This window comes from Canis aureus, chromosome 11 (assembly GCF_053574225.1).
Source record: "Canis aureus isolate CA01 chromosome 11, VMU_Caureus_v.1.0, whole genome shotgun sequence".
Classification (NCBI taxonomy): Eukaryota; Metazoa; Chordata; class Mammalia; order Carnivora; family Canidae; genus Canis; species Canis aureus.
Window position 1 is genome coordinate 23,755,965 of NC_135621.1, and position 19,913 is coordinate 23,775,877.

At 59.3% G+C, this 19,913-nt stretch overlaps 1 protein-coding gene across 3 annotated transcripts in view; it reads left to right on the forward strand.

The window, feature by feature from the left end:
• Positions 1–19,913, forward strand: part of PHF21B (PHD finger protein 21B) — an 84,053-nt gene that overhangs the window by 45,882 nt on the left and 18,258 nt on the right. For all 3 annotated transcript variants that reach the window (XM_077914151.1, XM_077914153.1, XM_077914152.1), the window contains 3 exons: positions 13,949–14,041; positions 16,428–16,775; positions 18,813–18,953. In XM_077914151.1, the coding sequence (XP_077770277.1) occupies positions 13,949–14,041; positions 16,428–16,775; positions 18,813–18,953 (582 nt within the window). The remainder of the gene's footprint in view (positions 1–13,948; positions 14,042–16,427; positions 16,776–18,812; positions 18,954–19,913) is intronic.

The following is a 19,913-nucleotide window of genomic DNA, read 5'->3' on the forward strand; positions in this document are numbered from 1 at the left end:
CCATCATCTTCTGGTCTCCTGGGCATCCCTCCGTGTCCCCACCTCTGAAATGCTGCCCGGGCGTCTCCATCCCCGCCCCCGCCCATCTGAGCCGCTCGGAGGTCTTGGGGAGACAGGACCCCAGCCTTGGTCAGTGCCCGCCCCGCGGTCTGCTTGCTGCAGGTGCCTCATGCGCCCAGCGCGGAGCTGCAGTGGGTTCAGGGAAGCCTCCATCTCTGCAGCTTCGGGTGCTTCCCTGCTTATGGGAGACACGGGATCAGAAGCCTTCAAAGCCCTGTCGGTAATCAGTGAGGCCCGTGGGCGCTTTATCTCCGTGAGTGGCCCACAGAGACCGACGCCCTCCAGCCTGTTCGCGATCCCGTCCTCGGGGCGCGGCTTCCTCCCTGGAGATGGCACGGAGCTTCGTAGGCCCTCCCTGACCTAACTGCAAACATCCATTCCGGTCCAAACGCAGTGAGGTGGCTGTGAAGCCTCCAAAACAGGGGACGGGGCCCTGCACCCCAGCTATGCCCTTTCTTGCCCACCAGGGGTTGGAGCTGCAGCCCTTCTGTGTTGTAGACGGATGGTTTTTCCCTTTGAAATACAATTTACACGAGACCTGGGTGGCTCAGTGGTTGAGCATCTGCCTTCGGCTCAGGGCGTGATCCCGGGGTCCTGGGATCGAGTCCCACATCAGGCTCCCTGCATGGAGTCTGCTTCTCCCTCTGCCTGTGTCTCTGCCTCTCTCTCCATGTCTTGAATAAATAAATAAAATCTTAGAAAAAGAAATAGCAATTTATGTACATTGAAATTCAGATCTTAGTTGTCCTGTGTGACGAGTTCTGACATCGTGTACCTCCTTGTAACTCAGACCCCATCACGATACAGAGCACTCCCAGCGCCTGGGAACGGTCCCTCGGGCACCTGTCCAATGAGTCCCCCCACCCCAGGCAGCCCCTCTTCTGACGGCATCTACCAGCTGCCCAGCATCTGTCTGTTCAGCGAGTGGCCCTCCTGTCCTGCCGTGATCGTTCAGCACTGCTTCGGAGGCTCCTCCTCGCTGCAGGTGCACCTGCCATTCACCCCCGTTCACCCACCATCCCCTAGGCCTGGATGTGCCACCACCTGTTTGCCCACTCACCAGTTGGTGGACATTTGTGTGCACGTCGTTTTGAGGACACGTTTTCATTTCTCGTGTCTGTACCCAGGAGGGAAGCTGCCGGCAGGTAGGGTCCAGGTGTGTGTTTAGTTTTGTAAGAAATCACTGAACTCACTCCCAGGGGGTCACCCCATCTCGCAGTCCCCAGCAGCCTGTGAGAGCGAGCCCCGGCTGCTCTGGGTGTTGGCGTCCCAGTCCTTGGCAGCCTCGTTCCTCTGGCACCTGCGCTCAGACCAGGCGCCCACCCCAAGTGTGGATGTTCCCCTCGCTGCGCATCCTTCCTCTCAGGAACTTGGGCTTTCAAGGTTTTCTCGCATCCATCGCTTGTGTCTAGCCCCATAGAAAAGGATGGTTTTGATTCTGAGGGTGTCTTCTTGTTACCATGGAACACAAGGTCATTCCTCCTCTTGCTTCCTTGTTAGGAGTGGACGTCCACGGGTTTTGTCTTGAGCTTGCAGCATCCCTTGAACAGCTCTATCCAGTACAAGTATAATGGGAGCCACGTGTGGGATTGCACATCATCTGGGAGCCTAGTAACCGGGATATCCGGAACGTTATCACTATGACACGTAACTGATTTTTTTCAAATAACAGTGAGACCTTTTACCTTTTTCATATGAAGCCTTCGAAATGCCGTGCATGTCTTACACTGACAGCAAATCGCAGGTGGCACCAGCCACGTTTCACGTGCTTGCCAGCAACAGGTGGCTGGCGGTCCAGACCTCAGAGGTGGCTTTGGAGCTGCAGAGAGCTGAGTCGAGGTCCCAGCTCTGCCTCACTGTGTGATTCAAACAAGTCTGTCTGCCTCTCTGTGCCTTGGTTTCCTCATCTGTGAAATGGGACTCCTCTGTAGATTGTGGTGGACAGGATGGTGCCCATGGAGTTTCTCCTTGATGTTGCTCTTCTGTTGGGTCTTACTTGGTGGCAGGATGTCTCAGGGACCTGGGGTGGAAGGGTTGTGGGGGGAGAAGGGACCATCTGAGTATTGAGAAGTGGGGGGATCCCTGGGTGGCGCAGCGGTTTGGCGCCTGCCTTTGGCCCAGGGCGCGATCCTGGAGAACCAGGATCGAATCCCACGTCGGGCTCCTGGTGCATGGAGCCTGCTTCTCCCTCTGCCTATGTCTCTGCCTCTCTCTCTCTCTTTCTCTCTCTCTCTCTGTGACTATCATAAATAAAAATTAAAAAAAAAAATAAAGAACATAGTTGTAAATTAAAAAAAAAAAAAGAGAGAAGTGGGGTGTCGTGGCCTGGAGCGTGGTTGGCACAGCAGAGGCCTCTGGGGGAAGCAGCCTTGTACCGGGTTGGGGCTGCTAGCACCTTCCCTGTCCCTGAAATGCGGCTATGCCCCTCCCCCTGGCCGGGAGGGCCACCGCCAGGAGGAGCCCCCCAGGGGCACGTGGGGTGAGGGTGACGACGCAGGCCACCGCTGTCCCGGGAGTGACTTTTGCTGGAGCATCCCAGTAGTGAAAACAGCACGTTCTTGACTCCTGACAGGTGGTCTCCACTATACTTAGCCTATTTACCCCCTCCGTTAGCTCATTTAAAACTCAAAATCTAAAAACTTATTTTCAGCACATTATTCGTTTTCTGGTCAGAAGTGCTGTTTCTTCTACAAATAGCCCAGCAGAGAGAACAGAATGTTGAGTGTCTCCGAGGGCCGCGGGTCACGGGCACCCCGTCACCACACGCAGCACGGTGTGTCACTGGGTCCAGCTCAGGGCAGGCCCTGCTGAGGCCTGGGCATCCTCGACAGGGGGGGACGGGGCAGGACCACTCCTTCTAGAGCCGAGCATCTTGTTCCTAATCTCACCCATCCTTCGCCACCCCCTGCAGCCGATGTCAGCATCTGCCTTTGGTAGAGAGACTGAGGCTTGGAGTGGTTGGGCCTCAGCAAAGTCACAGCTGCCCGAGGCCTTGTTGTCCTCGGTGTAGCTCCCATGTTTTGGGGGATCCTAGGCTCCAGGTATGTGTCACCTGCTTCTCTTTGGACTGTCCGAGCAGAACTTTGTGGACCAGTTAGGCGTCCCCGTTTTACAAACGAGAAAACTCGAGGCCCAGGGAGTTGTGTGAGTTTGTGTGCATTGTGCAGGGGGTTACAGCCCATCCGTGGCAGCGCTGGGACTCGAGTCCGGTCTCTGGGTTGCTTTCCTGCAGCTCCTGGCGTGGCACCCGGGAGTGTGGCGGGAAGGGGGGCAGGAGCAACAGCGGGACCGGCCACCATGACTCCTTGCAGCTGTCACTGGCGGCTTCCGTGTGTGGACATCTGGTCGGCGTGGCGGTCTTGGATGCTCTGCTTTTGACCTGACGAAGAGCAGACGTTGTGTTGTTGTGTTGAGTGTGTGTTTAATAACCAGGCAGGGAGGTTTCCAAGGCCTAGGAACTTGCCCAAGAGGAGCGGACACCGCCCTCACCTCCACGGCGTCTGGCCGCGTGCTTCCAGGCTGTGTTCTCCGCGGGACTCACGAGGCAAGGATGACAGCCTGGGGTGGCAGTGTGAGCCAGCCCAGTGGTGATGCTCCAGGGCCCTCTGCTTTTTCCGCCTTGGAAGAGCGGCCCCAGGAGAGGACTCTGGTCCCCTGGCTCATGTGCCCGCCGTCCTGGCCACTGGTAAGTCCCAGACAACCCAGTGCTGTGATGGGCAGGTGGAGTCAGGTGTCCCAGCCCCGCACCCCCACACCCTGGTGAGTTCATAGGGATCCAGGTGAGCTTCATGGACTGTGCATAGCGTCCTCACCCGCTCTTGTTGAGTGGGGTTGAAGCAGGGCTGGCGTGGGAGCCGGGAAGGGCGTTCTAGGTGGTGGGCACGGGGCGTGCGTGCGCGCCAGCACATGTGCACGCGGAGGCTGGAAGCCTGAAGAGAGCGTCCCCGAGTCCGCTGGCCCAGCTCATCACCGTGTTTGTATGGAATGGGCCAGGGGGCGGGGGGACTTGTATCCTGGGGGACACTGGCGGAGCCTGGTCCAGAAGGGGTGTGCGTTTCAGAGGAAAGGGCCCCCCAAAGTCTGCCCAGCTGTCCACCCAGGGGTGACAGGGGGAGCCACGCTAGGAAGCTCATGGACAAGAACTCTTCTCCTGGCACAGCGTTGCGTTCCCGGCCTCAGCTTTCCTCTCTGTAAAACGGGCAGCCGTCGGTTTCTCGCGGAGCGGTGGGAGGATCAGCTGAGGTGGTGTGGGGCCCAGCAGGCGGTGGGCCAGCCGTAAACCCGCCGCCCCTTCCAGTCTCGTTGGGCTGGCACCGGAGTCAGGCTGCGTGTACAGACTGGACGTGTTTGCCCTTGGCTCCCTTCTCTGGCCGTCGGCGTCATCTTTGCCTGGGCTCCGTTTCCCTGCTTGCACCGTGGGAAGCGTAGTGAGGTGCTACGAGGTGACGCCCACCGAACGTTGACTTAAGACACTCAGCAACTCTTGGTCTGTGTTCTTTTAATTTGCTTTTCAAGGTTTTATTTATGTGTTTCGAGAGACAGAGAATGAGCACCAGCAGGGGGAAGGGCAGAGGGAGAGGGAGAGCATTCCAAGCAGGTTCCGCGCTCAGTGTGGAGCCCCACACGGTGCTCGATCTCATGACCCTGAGATCGTGACCGGAGCTAGAATCAGGTCACACGAATCGCTTACCTGACGGTGCCACCCAGCAGCCCTTGCTGGTTCGTGTTCTCATGAAGAGCCTCTCTCCTGAGGCATCTGCCCCCGTGACGTCTCAAAGCCGCTGCCAGGCCCCCATCCTGTGGGGTATAAAGGTTAGCCTGGACGTCCATGTGGCACAGAAGTGCTCCCGAGATGGCCTTGGCCCCTTCCTGTCGCCTGCAGAGTCGAAGGGGATGCTAGTGCTCCTGAGAAATGTCCTGTGGGCTGAACAGAACCTGGAGGGAGTGGTGCAGAGGGCCTGTGTCCCCAGCAAGCTTGTGTGGCCCTGTGCCTGTGCCCCCGGACAAACCTGCCCCCGTCCCCTAGCCGATGGGTCATCCTGGGCAGGTGGGGAGGTAGGGAGGTGGGGAGGCCAGAGCTGGGTTCTGGGTGGGCTTTAGTGCACCCCGGCACAGCATGCTGCAGCCAGCCTCCCTCTTGTGCACTCGCCCTTCCCTGAGGCAGGGCTCCGCAAGGTGGGGTGCTCCCCAGACGTGACCTGGGTGGGTGAGCCCGCTCGGCCTACAGTGGGTCTGGCATCCGGAAACCAGTCAGGGAAGGAATGGGGATCAGACGGGTGGGGGGTTCTTTCCTGCAAAACGAGCATGTTGGCTCATGCCTTGAGACGCAGCTGTGGGGCCCATCACCGCACCTGGCACCTGGAATGCTCCGTGGCCAGGCTGTCACTGCTCCCACCACACTCCCTCCCCGAGGCCTGGCTCATTGGTGTCAAGGTCAGAAGATACCTTCTGGTGATCGGCCTGCCCGTCTCCTCTAGATGCTGGTGAGCCCCTCATAGAGATGGGGAAACTGAGTCAGGACATGAGGCAGTGGTCTTGGGCCACTCTGAGGTGGAGGCAGCACCAGGACTGTTTCCATTTGGCATGAGAGATCCCTGGAGCCCCTCCCCTCCTGCCACACGGGGCCATGTGCAGAAGAGTGACACCTAGTGTGACCCCACCATGGCCATCACCTCACAGGTCCTGAAGTGCTGCCACCAGGTGTCACGGTTCCTCTCTGCCCCACTCTGGATAGGCTGATGTCGGGATGTACCTGAGGGGGGAAGGGGTTTGGTTCGTGCCTTTATTAGCGCCTGTATGCCAGGCACCGTGTTTTTTGTTCAGTCCCCAGCATGTCTGAGATGGCCAAGCTGGCGTGGGTGATGCTGAGCCCCTCTGTGTGTCCTCCCTCCCTCCCCACAGCCAGGTCTCATCCTGTGGGATGGGGTTGGGAGGAAGAGAGGGATGGGTGGGGGCAGGGTGGTGGGAGGACTGTGAACTTGAAGCCTGAGGGCCAGGGCCCCCTCCCGACCATCTCTCACCAACCGCCACCTGGGGTAGGTCACTTCTCCCCGCTACGTCCTCATCATCCAAGCATCCCTCGGGGTCCTGATAACTCATCTCCCGGAGTTGTGGACACCAGCTAGCGACAGAGGGGCTTCATCACCATCAAACCACACCCCCACGCCCTTCCCTGTTGGCGGGAACCTCACATCCTCCTCCGCCTGTGCTGACTCGGTGGGTGCCGAGTGGGGGGCCAGCGGGGGCATGCTCACCAGCCAGCGCCTCCAGGTCTGCGTTCACATCCTGGCCCAGCACCCGCTGAGAGCCCGTACCCCCGCAGACTGGGTGGGAACCTTGCCTTGCTTGCATCAGTCCACACGGGGTGCTGCTCCCCGAGTGAGAACCCTCGGGGCAATGTGTGGCCCTCCTGTGGGGGGCGCTCAGGAGCCCCTGGGCTGCTGAAAGGTTCTGTATCTTGGTCTGGGTGGTGGTTACTTGGGTGTAGACGTTTGTCCCCACCCATCGAGTTGCAGGCTGAGCTCCGCACCATTCGCTGTAAGCAGTTGGTGTCTCTGTTTCACACGGTGGTCCCCCCCCACCCTTCAGGAAGCCAGGGGTGTCTGGTCACTGCCTGCGGGAGCCTCACTCCAAGAGAGAGAGAGGAGTGCTTCCCGGGGCTCCGTGCAGAGGTGCGGCCCTAAATTAGATTCCGGGGCGTCGGGGTTGGCAGGGTGGTGAGGCCGAGGCCAGTGGGAGCGCACGTCCGCGGATCACATGTGGAAATCAGATTTCCTGACCAGCTGCTGCGTTTCCCGGGGTCTGAGCCGTTGGAAGTACTCCCGTGAATCGGGTTCCGAGGTTGCTGTGATCTGTTTGTAGACGTGCGCTTGGCGGCGGCCTCGGGATCCGGGGGCCCAGGTAGCTGCTCTGGGGCCTCCTGCCCAGGAGCACACACAGGTGCTCCACATCCCCGATAGCAGGGGGCCTGTGGCGAGGGGACAGGGACAGGTGGTCTGTGAGGACCAAGGCCCGGGGACGGGCGGGCAGCAACCATTCCGTGTTTGCCTCTGGCCCGGGGCCCCCGTGCGCCTCTCCTGACGGCCGTGGAGACGAGCCCCCCCCCTTCCCTCCTGCACGTTCTGGGTCACAGCAGGGTCCGGGGGACTGAGGACAAGGAAGGGACAGGAGCCCCAGGCTCTCCCTGCGGGTGTGAGGCTCCAGCCGCTGTCCCTGGGGCCTCTGTGCCACAGGCCTATCCGGCTCTGTCCGATTGCGAGGCCACATCTTCACGGGGGCCACACTCCTCCCCGAGGGGACCCCCCCCAGAGGGGGCCGGCAGGCCTTCTAGCCAGCGGCTACCATCTCAGGGAGCAGGGCCATCTGGCGGGCCAGGTGAGCAGGGGGGCCCGGGGCGGGGTCCTGGGCTCGGGTCCTGGCTGGCTTCTGTCCTTTTGAGCGTGTTCCCTGAAATGGCACTTCTGTCCCAGTTTTGTTGATGTGATGCAGCTGCTGTAGCTGGTGTCACGGACACCCAGAAGCACAGCACAGGCGCGGCGGCCTGGGGGGCCGCCAGCTGTGGGGAGGTTGCCAGCAGGCCCCACCCCCACCCCCACCTGTGGTTGCCAGGGACTGGAGGCTGCTTTTTTTTTTTGACTCACCCTCAAGATCATGGCCCCCAGTCCTCAGTCCACGATGCCATTTAGAGTATTTCCTACTAAATAGCATAAAATTACACCCTTTCAAGTTAATGAAACCACTTTGCAACACGGGCTGCTGAGAGGGGTTTCTAAATGTCAGTGCAGAGTAGCCACTTGAGTTTTCTGGGCCTTTTTGATTAAGAACGACCTCCCCCAGAAGGACCTCTGCATTGGTTAAGTGGCCCTGGGCAGCCTGCCTCGGCCGGCCCGCTCGGTCAGGGTCACCAGGACCCAGGCAGGCAGGAGCTGGACGGTTTCCCCCGCGGCGCACTCAGGAAGGGGTTTGCTCCGAGGCGCAGTGTGTGCAGCGTCCCCGGGTCTGAGCTGCAGAAAACTCCCGGTGGGGTTTGGAGAAGCTAGTTTCAGAAAAGTGGGCTTGTTTTTAAAAACCCAGTGTCACAGTCTCCTGCGAGCCCCCGTGGGCTCCCGTCTCCCCGGAGCTGCTACACACCCCCCGGGGACCCGCCACTGCCTGGGCCCCGGGAGACACAGGGTGCCCAGGGCAGCGTCGGCAGGTGTGGGTGTCCCTGGGCAAGAGCCTCACAACACGGCCAGTCCTGGGGGCAGGTCTAAACGGGCCTCCGCACCACTGGGGGCTGCTCGGAAGCTCCGCCCCTTGAGGGACGCGCCAGCCCCCAGTCCCGTCAAGTCACAAGAGGTGAGACCCACCTACCTACAGCCTCCTGTCTGCCCCAGAGGGCTCCCCCATGGCTCACTCTCCACACCTTACCTACCGCCTGGCCTCCCCTTCCTGCCCTGGCTATATCATCCAGGAGCCTACAATAACTCATGGGTCCCCCTCACCCCCAGGGATGGCCAAGCTCCTGGGTGTGGCATTCAAGACCCTGCCTGGCCCTCCACTGCTCCTTCACTGCCCACCTTTGGCTTTACGGTCCAGCCCCCAGTGCTTAGAGCCCCTCCATGTCCCTGCTACTGGTGCCCTGCTCCTCCCACCACCCACCTGTCCCTCCAAATCACCGTGCACTTACCTGGCCACCCACTTGAACATTCTGGTCCATCCTTCAGGGCCCAACTCAGATACCACCTCCTCCAGGAAGGCTTCCCTCTTCCCCTCTGTACAGACCCCTCTCTGCCTCCTTTTATGCTTATTTTTAAATTACAGATATGCAAAGGGTTTTATAATGAGTCTCCATATGCCCTCTGCCGAAATGAATAAATGGGCATTTTTATTTTTTTTTGTTTTTTGTTTTTTTTAAATGGGCATTTTTAAAGACTTTATTCATTTATTCACGAGAGACACAGAGAGAGAGAGAGACAGAGACACGGGCAGAGGGAGAAGCAGGCTCCATGCAGGGGGCCTGACACGGAACTCGATCCCAGGACCCCCGGGTTCTACGCTGAGCCGACGGCAGATGCTCAACCACTGAGCCCCCCAGGGGCCCCATAAATGGACCTTTTATCCCATGGCTCTGATCGTTTTGTGAAGAGGTGAAACCTGCGGAGGAAGGAGGGTCCTGCACACCCCCTCTCCTCTCCCTGCCCCCCCCCCCCAGGGCAGCCACAGTCATGGATCGGTTTTGCGTGTTTCCTGTACATCAGCGAACCACGCCGTAGTGTGGTGCTTGCTAGGTGTGAATGGTACCGGGTGGCGTGAAGCACCGGTGGGTGTCACCCAGGGGCGTGTCCCCAGGCCCTGTGCCAACTCGTGTACGTCTGGCTGCTGGGAGCTGGAGAACGTTCTCCATCGCAAGGACATTACAGCTGACCCGTCCCCTGCCCATGGACAGTCCGATTTCCCCGAGGCAGGTGGTGGTGTGCACCCGCTCCCAGCTGTGTCCCCGGCACGAGGCACGCGTGGCCCCGGGGCGTGTGTCCAGAAGGGGCCCTGCAGACCTGGGCATGCGTGTCTTTGCCTCATCAGACAACCCCATTGCCATCGTCTGCACGCTGGCCTCTCCCTCTCTTCCGTGTCCCAAGCTGCCCTGGTCCTGGACGCATGTTTGTGAGCGGAGGAGCCCACACCCCTGCAGCCCTGGGCCGGGTGCCTCCACCCTCCCCTCTGGTCCTTGGAACAGGGAGGGTGGGTATGGCTCTACCTGCTTCAGACACAGGAGGTGAGAAGAACGCTTGGCCTGACCCCAGCCTGCAGGGGAGCGAGCTGCCCACGCAGGGTGGCTGGCCCCAGCTGTGACCCTTGCTCTGGGGTGGGTGCCCGGTCACAGGTGTCGACACTGGCGACACGGTCTGAGAGGAGCAGGGACTCCCAGGTCAGGGCAGCAGAAACACGGGGATGTTCACACAAACCTCAAGGGGCCACTGACAGTGACGTGTGGAGGAGCTTGGGGCCAGTGGGGGCCGGTGCGGGGGCACCAGGCCGGGTGGGTGGTCGTGGCCGGGCCTCGCGGGGGCCCCATGCTGGCTTCACGCGGGGAGGCCGGACCCGAGCCCTTCCCCACAGCAGTGAAGGCTGCTGGCGGATTCCACCGGTGAGTAATAAATTGGTTTCACAAGACACCAAAGTGCTGCCCCACTTTGTCGCCCAGCTCGGGGGAGGTGGGAGCCACGGAAGGCGCGGGGAGCAGGCCGCCAGCTCCGTCAGTTCAGTGCGTTCCCAGCTGCTGGAGAGGAGTTCCCTGCTATTCTCGAAGCTGCACTTGGCACTCTGGCCCACCAGAGAGTGTTCCAGACCCGTGTCCCCTCCTGGACGTCACCCTCCCAGACGGAGGTCACGGGATGGGCCTGGATTCGGGCAGGCGGGCTCCGGGGCAGCTCCTGCTTCTGGATCCACTGGGCAGAGGCTGTGGGGGGCCCCATACGGGCCTTGGCCCTGGCGCTCGGGTGCCCAGAGAACTGTAGCCCCACTGGGTGACGCCCTTTGGAGCACATAGGGTGAAATAAGGAGAGGACAGTTGTGCATTGCAGAAACACTTGTCCCTCTGTGATGTGACCTCCTTCCGCGAGGCCACTGCGCCTGGGATGAATTCCGAGATCCTTAGGGGTCCACCTATGACCCGGCCTTGTCTCCGTCCCCTTCACAGGGTCACCTTTGGCACTGGCCGCTGACCACGCCATGAACACACAGCCCCACGCCCCGGCCAGCGCTGTCGGCTGTCCCTCCTCCTCCCCGTCCGCCCTGTCCCTGAAGTGGCCTGGGGAGGAGCTCACTGTGACCCCATGCCCACCACCGTCCTGGGGGCCATGGCACACGCAGGAGAGGCAGCCGGCCACCGAGGCCCTGCGTGCTGGTGGCACTGGATTCTCCATCGATTCTGGTGCTTTTTGTGCTGCTGGCTGTGGCTGCCCGTCTCCCGCCCTGCTGCCCGTGGGCCAGGTGGAAGGCACCAGCAGACACCTGCCCGTGGACACCTGCCCCTCTCCAGGCCTGGAGGGGGGCCAGCTCCCATGACTGGGCTTCTGTCTGCTTCTGGAACACATTTACATGGCCTGGACGGGCCGCCTCAAAAACCTCCTCGGTGCCACGGAGAGGGCAGCTCTGTGAGGTCTCGAGTCGCTCTGGGTGTGGGAACTAGAACCAAGGCCCCGAGGTTGGGGAGCAGGTTTGCACGTGTGGGGAGAGTGACAGTGGGACTCTGGGTGGCCGTGTTTGCAGGTGTGAGGGAAGAGCCCCTGTCCCTCGGCAGCTCCCCGAGCGGCACTGGCAGGGTCCCTGGTTGGACCCTGGAGGCCTGAGGCCCTGCTTGTCTGAGGGCCTCCGTCCCATGCTCTCCCTAAGCTCCTGTTCCACCGCGACCTGTGCTGGACTACAGAAGCTGCCGTCCCGCAGGGGAGCAGAGATGCACAAGCGGGTTCTGATCCACCAGGTCAGAGGCTGGGATGGGAGCAGCTGACGTGAGGCCGGGCCACCACCCGGTTCCCAGAGCCACCCAGTGGGGGCTCTGGGAGGTCTGCTGAACGAACAAGGGAGTGAAGGGGGTTCCCTGTGGGGGGTAGGGGGCACCTGCTGCTGCCCAGAGGTCCTGGGAGGCCATGGAGGGGAGGGTCTTGGCCACCAGCGTGGGACCAGCCGCAAGCCAGGGATGAAAGCACGGTTGCCCAGCAGGGGCGTGGCCTGAAGCCTCCCCCAGGCCTGGGGTTTAGGGGAAGCCCAGCAGGCAGACTGGCCCCACTGTCTATCCTCTGACACAGAAGGAAACCCGTTGATGGGGACAGAGGCAGGAAGCCTGAGACCCGTGGCGCTGGTTTCCTTCTCTACTGTCTCACGCCGCCAGGCCCCGGGGTATTTTACTCTGATTGAGGGTGAAGGCAAGTATGTATGCCCCGTCCTGGAGTCAGGAGGTGCAGATGAGACTTCCCCAGGTTTGCCCAACAAGAAACAGGACCGCTCCAGGATTGGTACCTGGACGGGCTGGTGCCGCGAGTCCTGTCCCTCCCCGATTCTGGGCAGGCTGGCGGGTTGGACCCCCTCACCCCTCCTAACGCTCACCATGTGGACCCCACAGCACCCACTCCCTCTGCCCCTCAGGAGCCCCGAGCAGCAGGACCCCTTCCTGTTGCAGGTACGGGAGTGGGCCTAGAGAGCCAGGGGGCCGCACGCCGCTGGTGTCAGAGCTGGTTGGTCCCCAGCATGTGTAGGAGCAGCCACGACACCTGACACCTGTCTCACCACGTGGGAGCTTCTCTGAGGCTGCCCCAGGGACTCCGCCGATGCAGGAAAATATTTGAAGTTATCTTTGACTTTTATGGTCCCTTTTTTTTTTTTCCTATTAAGATGCTTAGAGCCGTAAGTGTCGTCATAAGGAGCTCATTTATCTTGACGGAAGCGTGGCTATAAACTATGTGGTGCTCGTGAAAGAGCCACTGAGATGATTGTTTCTGCTGCTATCGATAAATTCTGACGCGGAGCAGAAAGGTCAGCCCCTGCCAGATAAAACGTCTTTTCAGCTTGTTAATTAAAGCTTTATAAGGACATGGAATAACGCAGTCTGGGAGCAGACCTGGAGAGAAGCGAGTAGATGGGACTTGGAGGAGCCTGAAGCCTGCCTGGCACAGGAGGGGAAACAGACGGTGGTGGTGGTGGCAGGTGACTTGGGCGTTCCGGGACCAAACCCACCATTCCTGGAAGCAAGAGTTAGAGGGACCGGGCCTGGCGGCCTGGGACTTCAGGTTTTGTTTTTTTTTTTTTTTTTTTTAAGATTTTATTTATTTATTCATGAGAGACACAGAGAGAGGCAGAGACACGGGCAGAGGGAGAAGCAGGCTCCCCATGGGGAGCCCGATGTGGGACTTGATCCCAGGACCCTGGGATCACACCCTGGGCCAAAAACAGATGCTCAGCTGCGGAGCCCCCCAGGTGTCCAGGTATTTTCAACTTTTTGAGAGACGGCCAAGCTGTTGGTCCGTGTTGTTTTACCATTTTATGTCCCCAGGAGCAGCGGGTGAGCTGCTCTCTGTGGTCACCAGCTGTGGATTTCAAGTGGAACCAGCGCAGTAGTAGGTGGGCAGGGGCAGGGGTAGTACCTGAGTGTGGTGTTGATTCACATTCCCCTAATAACTAACGCTCTGTAGCATCTCTTCAGGGGCTTATTTGCCATTTGTGTATCGTCTTTAGTCAAGTCTCTGTTCAAATCTCGTGTTCAGTTGTGTTAACTGAGCGGTTCTCCGACGATTGCGGTTTGAGAGTCCTCTAGAGAGTCGGGATGCCAGTCTTTTATCAGACGGGTGACTTGCAAGTGTGTGTTCCCAGTCTGGGGCTTTTCACTGTGTTCACACTTAAGCTTCAGGAGCTTTTAAATTCTTTTGTAGTCCCGTGTGTTCATCTGTCCTCATATGGATCAGGTTTTGCTGGTGTTATATCTAAGGCTCTTTGCCTAACCTAGGGTCCCAGAGATTTTTCTCCTGTGGGTTTTTTTCTCTAGTTTGCTGGTTTTTGGCTTTATGTTTGTTGTTTTTAAAAACAACTGTGCAAGGTATGGATTAACATTCATTTTTGTTGGTTTTCAGTAGACGGGTATCGATATTTAAAAAAAAAAAAACAACTTACTTGTAAAAAGGAAGCCGAGCTGCTACGGGGCTAAGTATCTTCTGAACAGTGCCATCCTTTCTTTCTCTGGTTTCCAAAATTTCCTGCATGACGGGAACATGCTTTTGTGGTCGTGAACTCCTGATGGAGAAAGAGAAGAGCTGAGTTTGCTGCGTCTGGGGTGAGAGCTGCGCACCTGCCGGGCAGCCCTGGTGGCCTCAGTGCAAATGTCCCCGGTCCCGGCTCAGCGTCCCCTCCTGTCTTCCAGGCTTTGGGAGCCATCACTGCAGTGCCTGTCACGGGTCCTCAGGTCAGCTCCTTGCAGAGGTTGGCCGGGCAAGGAGCGGCGGTGCTACCTCAGGTAAGCAGCTCGTGGGTGGGCCCGGGGGATCTGTCTGTCCCCAGCACCTCAAGTGCTGCAGGTTTAGGTGGGCCCTAGCCATGGTGGGCAAGAACCCGTTGGGTGCATCCCTTCCCCCTCCTGCCTCCTCTGCCCGTCAGAAGAAGAGTCAGACATTCCAAGTGAACCCAGTTTTTACAACGAGGAGTTGGAAAATCATCTCAGTGGGTCAGGACTAGGATTTCTTTTTCTTTAGCGGAATGAACAAAGCTGGACTAGAATAGAACAGAAAATAATCAAGATGCACCGTCAACGTTGTTTCTTGAATAACTCGTTTGTGGACTGGGTCATGAGGTAGTAAAGATTTTGAACCAGGGGTCACAGTCCAAACAGCGCACAGACCCTCTGCACAAGATGATTCATTTGGGGAGGCAGCAAGATACTAAGCCATGCTCCCTGGGTTCAGTCCCCGGCCTCTTGACCTTCCTGGGCCAAGGCTCCTCTCCTGCAGAGGGGCTGGCGCAGGTGCCTCCTCGGTGGCTGTGAGGATGAATCACATGGCACAGAGCCTTTACAGCCATGCCTGGTGCAAAGCAAACGCCTACTGGTAGCTCACCAGCACTCAGCCTTGTTGAGCGAGTGTTGGGTACGCCCTGCCCTGCTGGCTTCAGAGGCAGAGGCAGAGGCAGCTTGTAACCGATGCCCCGTGCTGGAGGATGATGAAGGACAGCTCCTGTCCTGTGCAGCCTTTTCCGGCTGCCCACTTGTGCTGACTCCCAACAGGGCCCCAGAAGGGAGAGAGCATGGAGGGCAGGAAAGGGCCCCCGAGGTTCCTGTGGGAGGAGGACATCCGGCCTGGGTCTGCACGCATCTCCTCTCCAGGTGGCACCGGCTGAAAGTCATGAGCTCGGGGTTCTCCCGAGTAGGTTTTCTCTGGGTTGGAGCCTCACCTGTTCAGAGCCCAGGCCCTGCAGTCTGGGCACGGCTCACCCACATCCAGAGTTGGGATTCTGTGGTGTTGCCCGGCCAGTGTGAACCAGAGCACGTGGGCAGACCCGGAGTGACCCGGAAGGAGCCCACAGCACAGTGCAGCCTCCCTTGACCTGAACTGGACATCACAGCTTGGCTGCGCACTGACCACTGCTCGCCCCACCTGCCCCCACCCTGCCTCTGCAGCAGCAGAGCGCAACTGTCCCCACACTGGTGGCCATCCCAGGCTCCCACGTTCAGAATTGGTGTTTGTGGGAGGCTCTGACCCTGACCCCACATGCCAAGGACACAGAGCAGGACAGGATCATACAACTCGGCGTGGGGAGGGGAGGACACAGTTGAGGCCGGCTCCATGGTGGACACTGGTGAGGAGCGGACAGACATGATGCCAGCTTGACTGAGGGGCACGCTGCCCCCAGCTGACCTGCTCCAGGTCACAGAGCCCTGTGGGAGCCACCCCGAACCCCTCTTTCCACCATGGTCACTGGCGATGGATGGGGGTGATCGGTGGGCCCACAGCGCACTACCAGCTTGCACTAACTCTAGGCAGGCTGTGGAAGCCCCAAGTGCAAGTCCCGCTTCCCCACCAGCGACAGCCAGGGCGTTGTTTTCCTCCTCGGGTACATCTCTTCCTCTCCAGGCCTCAATTTGCTCATCTGTGGGATAGGCCGATATACCCGCTTCACGGTGCAGTCACCGTGGGGCTCAAATAAAGTAAGACCCGGGCCAGTCCACTCCGTCTCCTTGTCCCTGAGAAGGTGGCACTAGCGCAGATCTCACGGGCTTGGCGCGAGATTCATTTCTGGCTGCAGGAATGCTGGGAGGCTGGTGACAGCTGACAGTGGAGATGCACGCAGCCGTTTGTGGGTTCTCTCGACCCCTAGTGCACAGAGGGGGTGTGTGCCCGAGACCGCACAGGTCCTGGGGCAGGGGCGAGGGCAGGATCCACCAGCCGTCTGAGCCCTGGCCACAACCCCGTCATAGCTGCCTGCACCTGCTGTAACTCGTTGCGTGTGGGTCTCTCAGAGTGACAGGCCATCTCTGGCTCACAGCACGATGGTTTCCACGGGAGCCCCACCCAGATGGAGGGGCCCCCAGGACCCCTCCCGGTTCCTCCCCAATGACAGCGCTCTGCGGACTTGTGACATCAGAGGGAGCTCACTGCTCTGTGACTGGAGTCAGAGGACACCTGACCGGTCCACGTGCAGCTTTCCCATCGCCCTCCTTCTCTGTTCTTCCATCTCATCTGAGATGAGCGGGAAGGGGCTTGACCCAGAGTTGAGCCCATGGCCTCTCCCCTGCTGTCCCCTCACCTCTAACGTGCGAGGCATCGGTGCCCGGGCTGGGCACGCCGCCCCTCCCCCCCACCGCCTGGTTGTGTGTCTGTCTGACTGTGCACCTCTCCCTCCCTCCCCAGGTTAGGCCAAAGACTCTGATTCCAGACAGCCTCCCCGTCACCCCGGGCCGAGACCGGCCACCCAAGCAGCCCCCAACGTTCCAGAAGGCCACCGTGGTCAGTATCAAGAACCCCAGCCCAGCCCTCCCCACCGCCAACAACACCGTGAGCCATGTGCCAGCGCCTGGCAGCCAGCCCCAGGCCCTCGCTGAGCCCGCCGCCATCGCCTCTCCCCTGAGCAGTGCCGGGGTGGCTTATGCCATCATCTCCACCGCCCCCAGCAATGCCGCCATCGCCCCCAGCACCGCCGTGTCTGTGGTCAGCGACAGCGTCAAGGTCCAGCCCCTCCTCATCAGTGCCGACAAGAAGGTGGGTGCGTGGATGCACTCGCGGGGCGGGGGTGGGGGACGGTGGCCCGAACAGAGCGCATGAGTGCGTGGCAGGAGGACCGAGGAGCCTCTGGAATGAATGGGGCGCAGACCCAGGAACGACTGAGCAGTCGCTGCCCAGGGGTGACCCGCAGTCGGAGGGCTGGTGGGCTGAGCGGGGAGGTGAGTGAATCGGCAGGTGAACGGGTGTGTGACGGAGGGAACACGTGGCTGTGTTCATACCAGTGGAAAAAAGAATGGGTGGTCAGTGAGTGCATGACCTTGTTCTGGAATAATTAACCAGTGAAGATGGGTGGCCGGGTGAATGCCCGGAGGAGGCCAGGCCTGGCGGTCGGTCTCTGGCTGGGGTAGTTGGGTAGTTGAGGCCTTTGGTGGGTGCCAGGTGCCCGAATGGAAAATCTGTGATTTCTGGCCACTGAGATTTCACATGGAAACTGAGCTCAGTGGTGACGGTGAGGCCTGAGCTTTCGGGGCTTCTTCTCTGTAGCCTCCTTTCCTCTGTCTCCATTTTGGGGCCTGCCAGGCCGCCCCTCTCTTTGTGGCCAGCGTCCCTCCTGATTTCCAGCCTCCAAGCTGGTGCTCCACTTTCGAGCCCCTGGATGTTACTGCCCACGGTGTTTTTCTGGGAGTATTGTGCTTCTGGGCCTTTCCACCCATGTTCAGTAGCCCCAGGGATTCTCAGTTACCATAGGATGTGCTCGGATGGGGTGACCTGTACCTCAGGAGCATGCCCGGTCCCCAGAGGGCCCTCAGCAGGTGCTTGGGGGATGCATGTACCCCTTTCCCTGCAAGCTCGCCAGCATTCAGTGCTATCACTTTCAACACTTTTTGCTCATTTAATCGGTTGAAGCAGATGCTTGCTGTTCAAAGTTGAATTCCTCTGGTTATTATGAAGCTTGAATGTTTTTCCCCCATACTTTTCAAGAATTCTGTCTCCTTCTGTGTGACTCGTTTGAGGATATTTTTTGCCCTGTTTTCTACTGGGGATCTTAATGTTTTTCTTCCCATGAATATAAAGAGGGGCATTTTTTTTCCATCCAGAGAATTCTGGGGTTTTAAAATTGTGATACAAAGGCGAACAAAGAGCCCTCCCTTAAGCCGGCAGCAAAACAGATGCATTTTTTCTTCCTGTTTAGGAGCTTCAAATTCACAAGACAGTCACGTTCTTAGGGGGGAAAGAAAATACAAGTTCCAATTATTCCTGGCTTGGGCGAGACCCTGGCTGACTGCTCCTGGTGAATTCCTTCCCCTGGATTCATGAAAGATAATGATTCCTTCCCAATCCCTCGCCCCCAAAATTAATAAAGTAGTTGAGCCACCGATGGAGGGAAGTCCGGCCCAGGGAGGGGCTGGGCTGCATGCATTGCTTTTGGACCTCTCAGCCTCAGACCTTTCGATCAAACCAGATGAGAGCTGGGAACCCCGAAGACAGCTGGCTGAAGTGGGGCCACTCTGACCGGGTAGCCCTACCACCCCCACCTCCCCACCCCAGGCCAGGTTTGAGGGTCTCAGACACGATGCCCTGGGCGCCCGAGGGGCAGGCTGGGGAGGGGACAGGCTGGGCAGGCACTCAGACAGAGCCCTCATGACCCCAAGTGGCAAATCTGAGCCCTCTTGGCCTCAGTTTACCTGCACTTGAGCTAGAGATAAAGAAACCAACTTCTTTTGAGTCTTCACTTCCTGGATCTTCGTGACCTCCCTGGAGGTAGGATTGCAAGGAAGCTGAGGCTCAGGGAGGCAAAGTGACCTCCCCGAGCTGTGACAGTAGCACAGGATTGAGCCAAGGCCCCTCTGGTTCCTAAACCGGGCTCAGTCTCACGCAGACCCTCGTGTAAAGAACTATCTGGAGGCACACGCCCGGGGTGCAGGCGCCCCGAGGACTAGAGGGCTTGGTGCCAGCCTCCTCACACCTCTGTGATCCCACCTTCCGAGGCCCCCACCCCTCTGGCCCTCCTAGCTCCCTTCTCCCTCCCCAGCTGCCACCCCTCACCCTCACCCTCAGTGCCGTATCTTCCAGGTCATCATCATCCAGCCTCAAGTACAGACACAGCCGGAGAGCACGGGGGAGTTGCGGCCGCCCACGGAAGAGCCATCTCAGGGAGCTCAGGCGACCAAAAAGAAGAAGGAGGACTGGCCCCCGAGCCAGGAGAACCCCGAGGTAGGGTGGCTGGGACCTGGGGGTCGCCGTAGGAAGCGGGGACAACGGTGCAGGGCACAGCTGCCCTGTTCAGTGGGAGCTCTGGTGGGGGGGACTTGCTCAGGGAGCCTCGGATCCCCAGCCCTGCACCTCACAGATTTGCTCACAACATGCAGGGGTTAGCCCAGCTTCTAGAACCAGGAGCCTGGCTTTGCATCACGTGTGGCCACATTACTAGCAGTTTCTATGTCTGTAATAGGAGTGGTAATTCTTCCTTCCTCGTGGTGTGGTGGGGAGGATCCCATGGGTCAGGGTCTCCCCCGTCAGGGGACAGCACATGGCCCTGCCCCTTCTCCCTGCCCGTGGCCACTCATGAGCAGCTGAGGGTGGGGAGAGCAGGACCTCAAATGCCTTGGAAGTCAGAGGCAGTCAAGGCTGACACGGGAGATGCAGCTGACTCCTGAAAGTACCTGTAGAACTTTCAAGAAATTGCACATTAGTACCACCTCCTCCATCTCCAATGATGGTGGCGGGACAGATAGGTCCTCGTGGCGCCATCCTAGTCGGCGACCGCTCTCGTGTTCCTGCTTGGAGCCTCTGCATCCTACGCCAGAGTCAACCCTTTGGGCCTTTCTCCCTGCAGCTGCCCTCACCTGGCCCCCTTTTCTTCCCTACCAAATTCTTATTCATCCCACAGTAAGATTCATTTCAGGCATCCTCTCCTCCAGGCAGCCTTCCCTGACCACCTCACCTCGGTGGGCAGAAGAGGCCCCTGTGTGGACTCCCGGGGCTCTTGATGATTCTTTTTATCAACATGCTGTCATTATGGAAAGAAGTCAGTCTTTCATCCATTCATCCCTTCATTGATTCGTCAGACGTGTCATAGAGTTTGCTCCGCGCCAGGCTCTGTGCTGAGGGTAGGGACCCTGAGGTGGGATGGGTGGAGTCCTGGCCCGAGGGACACTCACTGCTCCTGGCATG